At 36.4% G+C, this 13329-nt stretch overlaps 2 protein-coding genes across 2 annotated transcripts; both read right to left on the bottom strand.

Moving 5' to 3' along the window:
• Positions 1–2487: 2487 nt before the first annotated feature.
• LOC103954068 (cytochrome P450 CYP82D47) lies at positions 2488–4393 on the bottom strand. Its single transcript, XM_009365879.3, has 2 exons — positions 3319–4393; positions 2488–3198 (listed from the first exon to the last, which is right to left on the bottom strand). The coding sequence occupies exons 1-2, from the start codon at positions 4264–4266 to the stop codon at positions 2575–2577; spliced, it is 1572 nt and encodes a 523-aa protein (XP_009364154.1). The 5' UTR covers positions 4267–4393; the 3' UTR covers positions 2488–2574.
• A 4923-nt stretch (positions 4394–9316) lies between these two features.
• LOC103954057 (probable transcription factor KAN4) lies at positions 9317–13066 on the bottom strand. Its single transcript, XM_009365868.2, is given in 7 exon segments — positions 9317–9678; positions 9811–9913; positions 10903–11002; positions 11284–11323; positions 11632–11708; positions 11920–12082; positions 12084–13066. Coding segments are annotated over 7 exon segments (1014 nt in total). The 5' UTR covers positions 12438–13066; the 3' UTR covers positions 9317–9501.
• Positions 13067–13329: the final 263 nt, after the last annotated feature.

Genomic DNA, 13329 nt, shown 5'->3' on the forward strand with positions numbered 1-13329 from the left:
ATTTATCTGCATTTTTATAGTACGTACTAATTCACTAATGTAGTTATTAATTTACCTATATGAACAATACTCATATAATTTACTTATAATATCCAAAGTAATTATATACATTTTTTTTATTTACAATATCACGCCTATGGGGCAGGTAAATTATTTTTACAGTATTTCTATTCTAAGTATATGTACAAGAATTTATCAATAATAGCCAAAATTTAACACTCACTTTCATAAATGTCACTTTTTATAAAATCTTTCAAATATAACAGAAAATTCACATGAATAGACCTAAATGCCCTCAAAATCCAAAACCCATTTACACATAAAAACCAAAACAATTGAATAGACTCATCTACATCTCCCTTATGATGCCCGGATACTTTAGTGTGGTTGCATATCCCATATGCGATACTTTTCGGAAATGATACTTGCAGGATACTCTTGGCTACTTGCTGGATACGTATCATGGTTAATGGATACACTTTAACTGGATGGATGTCACATCCCGGCCCGGGGCGGATCACTTCCCAGGCCCGCTTCCACTACCGTAGCACGATATTGTCCGCTTTGGGCTTACCATTCCCTCACGGTTTTGTTTTTGGGAACTCACGAGCAACTTCCCAGTGGGTCACCCATCATGGGATTGCTCTAGCCCCCTTCTCGCTTAACTTCGGAGTTCCTACGGAACCCGAAGCCAGTGAGCTCCCAAAAGGCCTCGTGCTAGGTAGGGATGGGAATATACATTTAAGGATCGCTCCCCTGGGCGATGTGGGATGTCACAATCCACCCCCCTTAGGGCCCGACGTCCTCGTCGGCACATTTCCGGCCAGGGATAGGCTCTGATACCAAATTGTCACATCCCGGCCCGGGGCGGATCACTTCCCGGGCCCGCTTCCACTACCGTAGCACGATATTGTCCGCTTTGGGCTTACCATTCCCTCACGGTTTTGTTTTTGGGAACTCACGAGCAACTTCCCAGTGGGTCACCCATCATGGGATTGCTCTAGCCCCCTTCTCGCTTAACTTCGGAGTTCCTACGGAACCCGAAGCCAGTGAGCTCCCAAAAGGCCTCGTGCTAGGTAGAGATGGGAATATACATTTAAGGATCGCTCCCCTGGGCGATGTGGGATGTCACAATGGATACACGTATCCCACTTTGGGAAACAAGTATCATGCTTTTAGAATACTTTTACACTTTCAAATAAAATATTAATAAGAGACAAAGCTTTATTTGAAATCAGTGAATATGAATTATGAAGAGCAACCTCTAATTGAAACTATGAATACAACTGTCATCCTTCTTTTATATATACCAGGGGAATTAGAATTCCAACTTTTCTTCTCCAATAAATCAAATGAACTTGAATTTGAATGATCTTGTGTTATCAAAATATGTTCTAAATAATATTTTTATCTTTGTTTATTATTATATAAATTTAATTGTTGTATCTATCGCGTATCATATCCTACTTTTTAGAGATTTTTCATATCGCCGTGTCATGTTGTATCGTATTGTCATATCCGTGTCCGTGTTTTACAGATCATCCCCAAATTTCAACCTCTTTTTGATGTTGAGTTGGGAAATAATTTGGGGAGCTAGGAATTCAATATTTTGAAATGGAAAGATGGAAGCTCCAAACGTCTTTGTATCATGTACCACCTCCCTATGGTTTGGTTTTGTCTACAGCAACTCAAACTCCTCCAAGCATAGACCCTCTACTCTTCTGTTTCGTCTCAGCTTTGGACTCTGAATTTCATTGACATCAAAATTTTTGTTGGTGGTACTACTACGGTCTAGACATTTTTGCTCGCGTTGTTTCTTACTCCTCTTTTAAGTCTTTCTTTTCTTCTCTTCTTGGTGACATGGAGTTTCTCAACTGAGGACTTCTTTTTGTTTCAATTTACAATTGATTTGACATCATGAAATGTGCCTCTCATTTTTCCTTAATTCTAATCTAATAGGGTGTTGTCTCTTATGTTTATTTGGGTTTAATTATAAGGGTATTTAAGTCTATTTAAGTGGTTTTTCTGCTATATTTGAAAGAATTTATAAAAAATGATATTTATGAAATTGAGTGTTAAATTTTGGCTATTATTGATAAATTCTCTGAATATACTAACATATAAATAGGGCAAATTATTTCCTATGAAAAGAAAAAAAAAATAGATACATTATTTTATATAATTTTTTTGACACAAATTATTTGTCTATGTTTCAAACGGAAAACACCATAATATTTTTATTTATATTACCCCTTGGTGATTGTTGGTAAAAAAAAATATGAGAAAAGAAGCCTAATCAAATAATAGGTTAGCTGACATTTAATTGCATTGAAAACAATAAAATGCAACAATTAATTATTAATCATAAGTCAAACCAAATGCACGTTACATTCTATGAGGGTATTTTAGGAACACGAAGATTATAAAAACTGATATATCAAGCTTGTTAAGAAAATTTGTTTAATTGGACTCTAATTAATGGGTTTTAGTCTGAAAAAATAGAATGCATTATGAGTCACATTTTACACCACAAATATCATATATAGTTTGCATTATTGACGTTTATTATTATTATTATCCATAAACATTTTCGGATAAGCGAGGTTTGACGAGGACTCGAAGTGGGGTGGATTTCACGTTCGATAGCCCCAGGCTCCCAGTCATATCAACAACTGCATTTTCTGGAGTTGAGATGTCATAAGCATGCAAAAAACTAGCCAGGGTTAACTGTATGACTTGAAGAGCAAAACCCATTCCAGGGCATATTCGTCTACCACCACCAAAGGGAATGAGCTCAAAATTGTGACCCTTCACATCGATATCCTTGTGGGTGGTAAGAAATCTCTCCGGCTTAAACTCCATCGGATCAACCCAAACCCGGGGGTCACTCTGGATCTTCCATAGGTTCATCATCAACCAAGTGTCCTTTGGGACATGGTATCCTCCTATTGTGCAGTCCTCGCTGAATTTTCTTATGCCAGAGAGTGGTGCCGGTGGGTACATACGCAGCGTTTCTTTGAAGATGGCTTGCAAGTACTCCAGGTTACTGATGTCTGATTCATTCACTAGCCTTCCTCTCCCAACATGCTTGTCTAGTTCTTCTTGAGCTTTCACCAAGGTGTGACGGTTGTTCAAAAGTAGCGAGAGTGCCCATGTCATAGTCACCATGGGTGTGTCACTGCCCCCAGCAATCACGGCCTGAAACATTATAATTTCAATTAGGATACTCTATACAATTTAAAAACTGATAATTGCAATTTATAGATATGAATTCAATGTTATCATTCAAATTAATTTAGAGAATATGTATCTACATACCAAACATGTCGCTTTGTTGACTGTATCAGCGTCAAATCCTACAACATCTGCTCCATTGAGGATTGAAAGCATTACATCCATGAAATCCTGCTCTTGGCCTTGAGTTCTTCTCTGCTTGTGCTCCTCCAACCATTCCACAACAATACTATCTATCTCTTTCGCTGTTCTTCTCATCGCTTTCTCGTGCCCACCTATATCTAGCCGCCTAAGCCACGGAACAGCATCCCCCAACACAAACAATCCCATGTAGTGAAACATATCCCTTATGACGTTTTGGCACCGCCGCGCCTTCTTTTCGTCGCTCAAACTACCACTCATAACGTTGAAGTAACGCTTTCCAGCAACCATTCGAAACACCACATTTAGTGTCAAATCCCCGAACCACTCCTTCATCTCCACCAAAATTTCTCCTGAGCCTCCTTTTCTTTTGATCCACAGCTTGTACAACTCTTTCAAGCTCATCTCTACTTCGGACACTCGAACATGTTTGAGCAGCTCCAGCCTGCTGTTTGAGAGTAGCTCGTGGGTTGCTATTTTCCGTATTTCACGCCAATACGGACCATAGGGGCTATACGCCACCAAGGCTCCGTTGTAGCTCAAGTGTTCAACGCCTACGATTTTGGGACGGGAGGAAACAGCCAAGTCATTGGTGGTGAAGCACTCCTTCGCCGCCTCCCAACAATTTACCACAAGGGCTGAGTTGAGGCCCACATTTATGGAAAAAACCGGTCCATACTTGTCCACCAAGCGTCCCAAAAGTATATGGGGAAGCTCGGGTCCTGCCAACAAGTGGATGTGCCCTAACAGAGGCCATCCACCCACAACCTTCGGTGCTTTGGGAAGCGAGGCAGCAGCTCTAGACTTCCTGTTTATGATCAAGTAGGAAAGCACAAGTATGGCAAAGATTCCAGCTACGGCAGTATTTAGGTATGGGAGATGGAATTCCATTGTTGCTGGAAGGATCAGTTATCTGTGGCTTTTTGGAGAATGGCTAATCGTACAACTTCTTTATCAATGTAGTGTTTGTTTGTAAACTGTATCCATCAGTAATAATGTATTTACATCACATCACCATTTACTAATTAACTTCTGGAAGGACCAGTTATCACTTCAGAATAGACATATTCAATTATTGTAGTATGGTTACCTTCAGTTACCTACGAATTTAGACTTTGAGATACGGAAACATAAGATTCGTGGCTGAAATTTTGATGACTCACGTGGAGAGCTGATCACCATTTAAAATATGGAAAAGCATAGAGCAAATGGAGATAGTATTTAAAATTTCTTTCATACGTTTAATATTTCTAAGAAAATATAAAATAAAATAAAAAATTTGAGACATATATAGAAATAAGGGATGAAGTCTAAACTTTATCTATATCAGAAGAACTTTTAAGTTTAGGTTAAAATCGATAGATATTACCAATATTTTTGACACATGTGTTAAATATCAGAGAAACTCTTATTTCGTCCAAACCAATGTTTGACAACCTTAAAGTTTTATTTTAAATTTCCATTATTTTAATCAAAAGCAACCAATATTGATATCGATATATCTGTTGATATTTTCACGGATACTGATATTTTAAATACTAGTTGGAGGATGGCAAGGACAAAGCAAGGGCAAGGCAATTGTCCCTTTGCAAAGTAATTGTCTTTGTCCAACTCCACCCATTTGACAAGGCGATTACTATTCACAATTTTTTTTTTTAATGTCTTATACATGTGAACTTTGTAAGTTTATTCTTTAAAAAATAAAATTTCATACTTAACTCCAATGATTTAATTTCAAATACAAAGCAAAGTATAGCTTTACAACAAGTATAATTAATTAAAAATAAAAGTCTAATGAAGAAAGTGGTTGGATATTTATATATTTTTTTTCTTTTTTTCTTTTTAACGGTAAGATTAATCCTGACAGTTTGATTTTTCTTATAATCAAATCTGACGTGCCACAATGTGCCATGTGGCATAATCGTAACTTTATCACTTTTTTTTTTTTTTTTTTTTTAACCGTTAAATAAAAGTCCAGATCATAAGGTTCTTGGGTTCTTTAGTTGAAGCTGCTGCAGCGAGTCGCAAGATACCAGACGTTGTTGGCCCACTCACCGAGATGCACGGTATTACACGCGCCAGAAATAACATATAGCAGAACGTGGCTGGCGGAAGGCCGGGCTTGATTAGGGGCAATTGGGCGGGCTTGTTGTGGCCCACGAATTGCCATCCTTCTTTTAACCCGCTCGAGGTGGTTTCTGAAGTTAGAGGGCAACTGAGACGCCCTCGCCTTTGCCCTTGGAAATGGATGGAATTGCTCTTATAGTTGCAGCTGGCAGGATCGATCGGAAATCAAACTGTTAAACCACTTTATTGAGTGAAGACTTTAATCATTTTGTTTTGAACTTTTATCGTCTAACAAAGTTTGATTTTATAGTGAAACTTTAATTTTTTTAATGGTATTAGAGTAAAGTGTTCCGCGTGTAAAGCTTGACACTCATACGTGCTCTATGTCTTCCGATTTCTGTTATCTATGTGTTAAACTTAAAAATTCGTCACACATGAGAATACGTGTTAAGAGTATCAATCTCACCTAAAAATAAAAAATAAAATAAAAAAAGAACTTTACATGTGCTTACGGACAATCTTCTTAACTATTAAATAAACCATCCATCAAATTGGTGTTAAAATGTATAGGGGGAGCAAATCTTAGTAATTTTTAATTTGAGATTCGAATGTGGGAAAATGATTTATTGATAATAACATCGAACAGAGCAAATGGTTAGTGCCAATAAACTACTCAAAATACAATTGTAAATTAAAAGCAACAATCCAACTACCATATAAGTTTATAAAATATCATTCAATAGCTAAACAAGGAAGAGAATTGCTGATGTATCTGCTTGTCATGCTTTATTTAATTTTTAGTTATAAATTCTCTATTCTAAAGACAAATAATAAGCCCGGTGTTTATTTTTCTTTTAAATTATTGAGTTTGAAGTATTAATTTCAAAATTATAAGTTCTAAAAGATTTAAGGGTGAAATGTCCAAAATCAATGCAAAATGAGCATATTACGGATAGTACAATGGTGACAAGATTCAAAGTAAAGCAAATTCATATCCAACATGTATGCGATATTACTTGTAATTGGACGTGGACTACAGCAAAGCAAAGCAATTTTTTCAAAGACTATATAGCGGATGCTAACTAAACTCCCCAACTCACGACCGCAAAACTAAACATAAATTCATGAAAACATAGAGGTCCAAATGGAGTGAAATCAGAAAACGATAGAAGCGAAAATTCAGACTGAAATGATGAACAAAGTCAATAATACTGAACATACATAAGTTCAATAATTCACCTGACTTGGCGTTGGTGGTGGTGCTTAATTCAGAAATCGTAATCTCGATCTCTGTCCGTAGTTTCGTCCAGACTCCATGCGCATTTTCTGAGCAAAAGAGGGGCCGCATCATGCACGGAACCGCATTTCACAATTTTCCATTGACTTATTCCATCACGCTTATTTTTCTTCATATCTTCATTTCAATCTTTTCACTCGGTCGTCAGTGGCCTTTTAACTACGATTTCTTTTTGGTCAGACATTTTTAAATCTTATGGGGGCCCTTTGTTGATATAATCATGTAGGCTTATATGGGAAGAGATTCTCTACGGATCTCTTATACCAAGGCCGTCGGATCAAATGATCCGAACTTTTGAAATTTCATCCAACGGTCAAAAATTATTATAGCTTTTAAAGTATCAAAACAGGTGAGCCATTGGATGAAATTTCAAAGGTCCAGATCACTTGATCCGATGACCTTGGTGGAAGAGATCCGAAGATGATCTCTTCTCGGCTTATATAACTTGACATGCAGGGCCCGACATTGGGATAATTCAGGCTCCCAATTTGGAACAAAGTACATACTTATGAAACCGAACATGTTTCCGATTTGAAACAATTCTCAACATCCTCACAAACCGCTTTAAGTGTATCAATAATGCTTTTGAAACCACGAGCTAATATGGGGTTCCACCCGTTCACCCAAAAGAAATCATCTGGGTTCCACCCCAAAACGAGTATGAGTGACCCAATTGCTTAAAAATCTCAGATTTTTGAGAACTTTGATGCAGGACAACTCCTTAATTACATCCTCACCAAAATTACATAGAACTCATGTGATTAGAGGTAGGAAGATATGAGTTGGAAAAGCATGTTAATAATCAGTGTCAGCTCTTACGCCCCATGTTCTTAGATTATCCCCATAAGTGAAACTAACTGGATGGTCAGTATGCGAAGAGAGGTCTCCCTTATAGTTATAACACCACAAGAAGATAGGCAGAGTGGAAGGACAATTGTGCTAGGCGTTAAGGATAGAAGTGAGTTGACCTAGGCGAGCCTCATAGTCTTGATAAACTTTTAGGTTTAGTATTATCCACCATCAACATCACCAATATTTTTCCAACTTAATCACATATTATTAGGCCTCGGGTGAGCTTAGGGGTTGGCTTCATCTTTCAACCTTAGGACTAGCTTGGTCTTTTTTAATAAACAAAAGTATTTGATAAATGACTTATTGTATATTTGGTTTAGGTTCATTACTGTGAGAATGTGAGGACAATTGGTTTTATGGTGGATCTTCAACTTTCTTATTTATTAATTACTTTAAGGGTAGTCCATCTCCATGGCGCTTAAAATCTTATAATGATCCCTTATCGAACTCAACTAAGAAATCCATGATAGAGACTCCTCCTAGTAACCATCCCCGAATTCCATGGAGGTGTTCTTGTAAAGAAGGAAAAGTTCCAAACCAACTTGTATGAAGGCACCATGACTAGATAATCGGCTTATATGTCCTTGAGAGTATGTCAAGGTTCGATTGCTTTAATTAGAGTGATCACTTGTCCAGGTCAAATTTGATGCATTATTTTAGGAGTGGGCTCCAACAAAGAGTTGCATGTAACTAAGGATAAATTACATAATTTATGTTATACCATGCATTTCCCTCTTAAGTTTCTGGTTAAAAAGAGACAAAATTAAGGGATACTTTGGATGCGGTCCCTAATCCTTAACATTCTTTGATTAAAACCTTAATAGTATTCAAAGTTTGATCAAAGTCCCTTAACTTTGTACACCTCATTATATTACTATTAATATTTATATTTTTTATAGTTTTAACATTAATTGTTTGATATTTTATAATCCTATGAATTTAAAATCCCTCATTATAATAATATTAGAAACGGTTACAATAAAAAAATTCAAACATTTTGATTGAATAAATGAATAAAAACTATGCAAAAATAAGAAACAATAAATGGCAAAAGAATGTATCCATAGTGTTAAAAAAAATTGGTACATTTCACATATAACAAAGTGGTACATTAATAAAGAAGAATGGGTACATTATAAATAAATTAGGGTACATATAAAAGATTAAAAAATTATGAGTACAAATGAATTTTTAAAAAATATTTTAATACTTGGGTACAAAATAAAACTAAAAAGAAAATACTACAAATTAAAAAAAAATGTTGCAAATTAAATGTGGGTACAAACTAAAAATATAAATATATGATACAAAGTTTAGGCATAAAATATAAATATACAATATGTAATTTTTCTATCATTGATTAAATATACAATGTCACGTGAAGGTGTACACATGGGTACAAACACAAATAAAACTTTAAAAAATATGGGCACAAAAAGAAACTAATATATGGGTACAAATAAAAAATGAAAAGAAAATTGGTACAAATTAAAAAATATTTGCAAATTAAAAATAGGTACAAACTAAAAATAAAAATATATGATAAAAAATTTAGCCATAAATATAAATATACTAATTGTAACATTTTTAACACTAAAGGAATATATTTTAAAAATAAAAATATTTTATTATTCAAATAATTAATGATTTTTTAATACCAAGAACCTTGATCAAAAATTGAAAATGAATAGGATTTTAATTAATGGAGTAACAAAAAGAAGGATGTGAACCTAATTTCTCCCAAAATTAAACATGGAATCGAAGGTTACATGAAGTGATTGATATTGCACATTAGATAATTTCTTTCTCGACGTCTGCCTAAAAATTAAGAGGCAAATTAACATATATTAACTCTAGTGTTTAATTAAGTAACACTTGATTAATTTTAAAGCTTAATTAGCTAGCTACGGTCAAGTCATTTGAAGGTTGAGGTTATTGAGCACAGTCCACTCGCCACTTGGCCTTCCAAGAGTGAACTCTAGATTAAGGTACATATCCGACGATGCCAAGGAGCTACAATCCAGCGTCGGCCTTTCCTTCAGGCTTTGAGCATACACATGACGGCGGCCTGAATCCTCTTCTTCCACCTATATATCAAATATAAATAAAATGTTATATATAAAGACACACACACACACACACACACACACACACACACACACATATACACAAATTTCTTGTAAAATTTTGATATAGTAATTGTGATTATTTTTGCATACCTTGGTGCCATTTGATGGTGGAGAATGAGAATATGTCAAACCATGTCCATGTCTTAAATTAGAGCTCCCATTTGTGATCTCCGTCAAAGAAGGCCACAAACCTCTGCACACAAAATTATATCGTTAGTCATCAAACATAATCACACAAATATGACTTATGCCAGTTAGTTAGAACAATATTTTTGTTCTCATAAATTCAAGTTTAAATCGTTCTTTGCTTAAATCAAAGTAATTTCCGATATATGTTGTGTTATAGAAAAAACATATATACAATAATTGTAAAATTAAAGGCCCTTATCTGTTTTACTTTTATGGGTAAGAAAATGTGACTTTGCCCTACCTAACGCAATCAACAAAATGCATGTCAAGCTACTTTGTTACCGGCAACTGAGATCTAGCAACTTCAATTCTAAGAAGAGCAGGACTCAGACGTCCTGTGCAACAACATTATTTCTCACTGCCATACATAATGGAGTCAACAAAATGCATCGATTTGGCCAAGTGGTTGGACATGCCTACCCCTAGCTAGCTAATCTATCCGAGGTCTTTGATTCTTTGTGATTTGTGTCAAATATCACAACCGTCGGATTTCAACAGCGTTGAGATTTGCAGTGAATTTCCTTGACTTTTGGTACACATTGGGATCATATCTAATACGCATTCACAATCCAACGGATGTGAGATGTGGAGCTCGTTCTAAAGGACAGACGTAATACCTACATTCCCATAAAAACCCTAGCTAATTAACTCCATGTTCATCAAATTCATAGTGCTTTGAGACTTCAGCAATAAATATTTTTCTACACCATTAACAAAGACAGACAGCCACCATGTTGGACCAAAAGAAATTCCATCTCCAAGAGTACTAGCTTGTAAAAATTCGTGCATGTATGTTAACATTTGCATTCATTTACTAATACCACTTATTAACCAAGTAATTAATGCGAAGGATTTTGCTTATTGGTCTGACCTGAACTACGAATTTATTCTAATTCTAACTCACTATTTCGTGCTTAATCACCACTTAAACTGACCTTATACGCTTAACTTAGTGTTTTGTACAAGAAAAACAAATTAAACTAGAGAACTCACCTATTAGTATTAGCTTCACAAGATAATTGTCCATTGACTTGAAGTGCTGGATTGATTCCTGGATTTTGACTCAAACCCATGTCTGTTTGCCCTTCATGACCTGCAACATTTATAATGGATTGAGCCAATGCCCTGGATTTATCAGACACCGAGCAAATAATTCAAATGGACTAGCTACCTAACAACTACTGAACGTCAGTGCAGTTATATCCCGGCCCTCAACCATTTTTTTTGTTTTAGTTTGGGAGGACACAGTGGATCAAGTGATCGAAGTCCCACTCAGATCACCCCAAGCTCCCAAACAAAGAGATAATGGAAAGATAAATAAACAATAATATGGGTCCTTGTAAGATGAGAGGGCCGGATTGAAAATCTAATTACCTGTTCCTTTATTGTCAGTGCTCTTCACTGTTCTATACATCTGCATGAAAACACCCAAACGAAAAATAGAAGAAAAAAATTAGAGAAGATGAAAAATTAGAAAAGGTCCACATTTTCTGCAAGTACCCCCCCTAGATGCTTTTTTGTCCTCACCCTTTTGTTCTCTACCCCCCACTACAAATGAATCATACCCATATTGTAAAAATACAAATATGTTAAAAGGTACATTGATATAACAACTCTTTGAAAAATTACAAAGAAGGACCAATTTCATTATTTGTATGTTTGAAATCAAACAATTAAAAGAAGATTGAGGACACATGAGTAAGCAGTGATGATATAGCCCACCTGCAAGTGACTCTTCACGTGAGCAAGGGTTAGATCCTTCACATTCATCAACTCTAACACAGATTTTGGCGTTGCTCCTGCAGTCATATTTTTAATTTAATTAATTTACCAATTACATAAGAAACAAGAATTAGCATTGAAATAACTTTAATAATTAACTGTTTTCAAGGGGTTTTATCTTAATTTTTTGCAAGGGGTTTGATTCACTTTCTCCCAGTATAACTTGTAATTAATTGTTCTTGGAAATTAAATAGAAATGTGTAGAAATTAAAAAGATTTGTCGATTACTTTCATGGCCGCCAAGAAGCTGCACTGCATGAACGAAATGGGCATGGAGGGTTGTAGTCCACCGCATTCTTGGAGCTCTGATGCTTCTTTTCACACCACCAACCGTTCTCGCGCTTCTCTTGAACTCGCGGCCGTAGATTTGAGGGTGGTGGTGGTTGAAGTAAGTGATTACTGTTGACGTTTCTTGGCATTTGGAGGGCTCGAGGAGGAGGACTAGCCATATGGTGATGATGATCTTTCCCTTCATCAAACCCTAAACTCAACTTTGGCTCCTCAACCGCCGAAGCACGATTGTAACTGCCACTCCTTTCAAGGTGATAGAAGCCATGTTCCTGACTCAAATCGCTTCCGCTGGTGCCGGAGTCGGTGGCTGAGCTCCTGTCTGTACTGTAAAGTGCTTTTCTCGTTACTCCGATATCGTATGGAAGATCATCCGCAGATGATGGAGGGCTGATCTGTAAAGAGAGATCAGGCAAGGGTAATGAAATTTTTTTCATCGTGCTAGGATTTGAACTCATGAGGTACACAGGGAGAAAAATGAGTGACAATGGTGAGGAACAATAAGAGAGATTCCTATAGCAAACAGGGAAGAGAGGGAGAAATGTGTAAATTAATAATATGAAGGAAAAAGGATTGAGAGGTATGATAATTATAGGGTCATGAGTGCCTTATGATTTGCATTGGGGTTGAGGAAGTGATCAGACATATAAATTAGTAAGTAGGTAGCCGGAGATAGGCTTTTTTAAGTAGGATCAAACAACTAGTCAGAGAGGGGGGGAGAGAGAGAGAGAGGGAAATGGAGAAAGTGAGAGAGTTTTTTTGGGATGAAGGGATGCAGGAAAAGTTAGTGAAAAGGGGAAGTTGTGTATTTAAGAGAGAGTGCAGAGGGATCAGAGACCTTTCCTGCTTTCCAGTTTCTACAGCTAGAGAGAGCCAGAGAGAGAGAGAAGCCTGGTCTTTTGGTATTTTGGTTTATGTTTTTTATGGTAGAGAATGAAAAGGAGGTGCCGGGATATAATGGAGGTTTCTGCAGGGACAGGGAATGGTTGGAATTCGAGAAAACAAATGGGGCACTGTTCAATGGAATATCGGAAACGGAATTGACTCTCTCTCTCTCTCTCTCTCTCTCTCTCTCTCTCTCTAGGTTTTGATGGATGTTATGTATGTATGGATGGATCGCGACCTGTTTAAATACGCTACTTACTCTTTTTGTTACTATCAGGTATAATTCTCGTTGAATTTTAATATTTTCCTTAAACTAGAATATTTCCATTTTATTCATGAACGAGGATTGACTGACCAGTACTGCAGCCCTTAGATTATCCCCCGTTCAAAACTCCAGCTATGCCCTTATTCGTTTTCTTTCTTGCAGACGTGACAATTAACAATTATAGAAGGGAATATGTTTCT

The sequence above is a fragment of a genome, unplaced genomic scaffold (genome assembly GCF_019419815.1).
Source record: "Pyrus x bretschneideri cultivar Hongxiangsu unplaced genomic scaffold, Pyrus_bretschneideri_v1 Contig1, whole genome shotgun sequence".
NCBI lineage: Eukaryota > Viridiplantae > Streptophyta > Magnoliopsida > Rosales > Rosaceae > Pyrus > Pyrus x bretschneideri.

Bases quoted from the DNA above. Each gene is read 5' to 3' on its own strand.
- LOC103954068 (XM_009365879.3), bottom strand. From the start codon at position 4,266: ATGGAATTCCATCTCCCATACCTAAATACTGCCGTAGCTGGAATCTTT. The intron at 3,199-3,318 runs GTATGTAGATAC...ATAATGTTTCAG, and splicing joins TCAACAAAGCGACATGTTTG to GCCGTGATTGCTGGGGGCAG.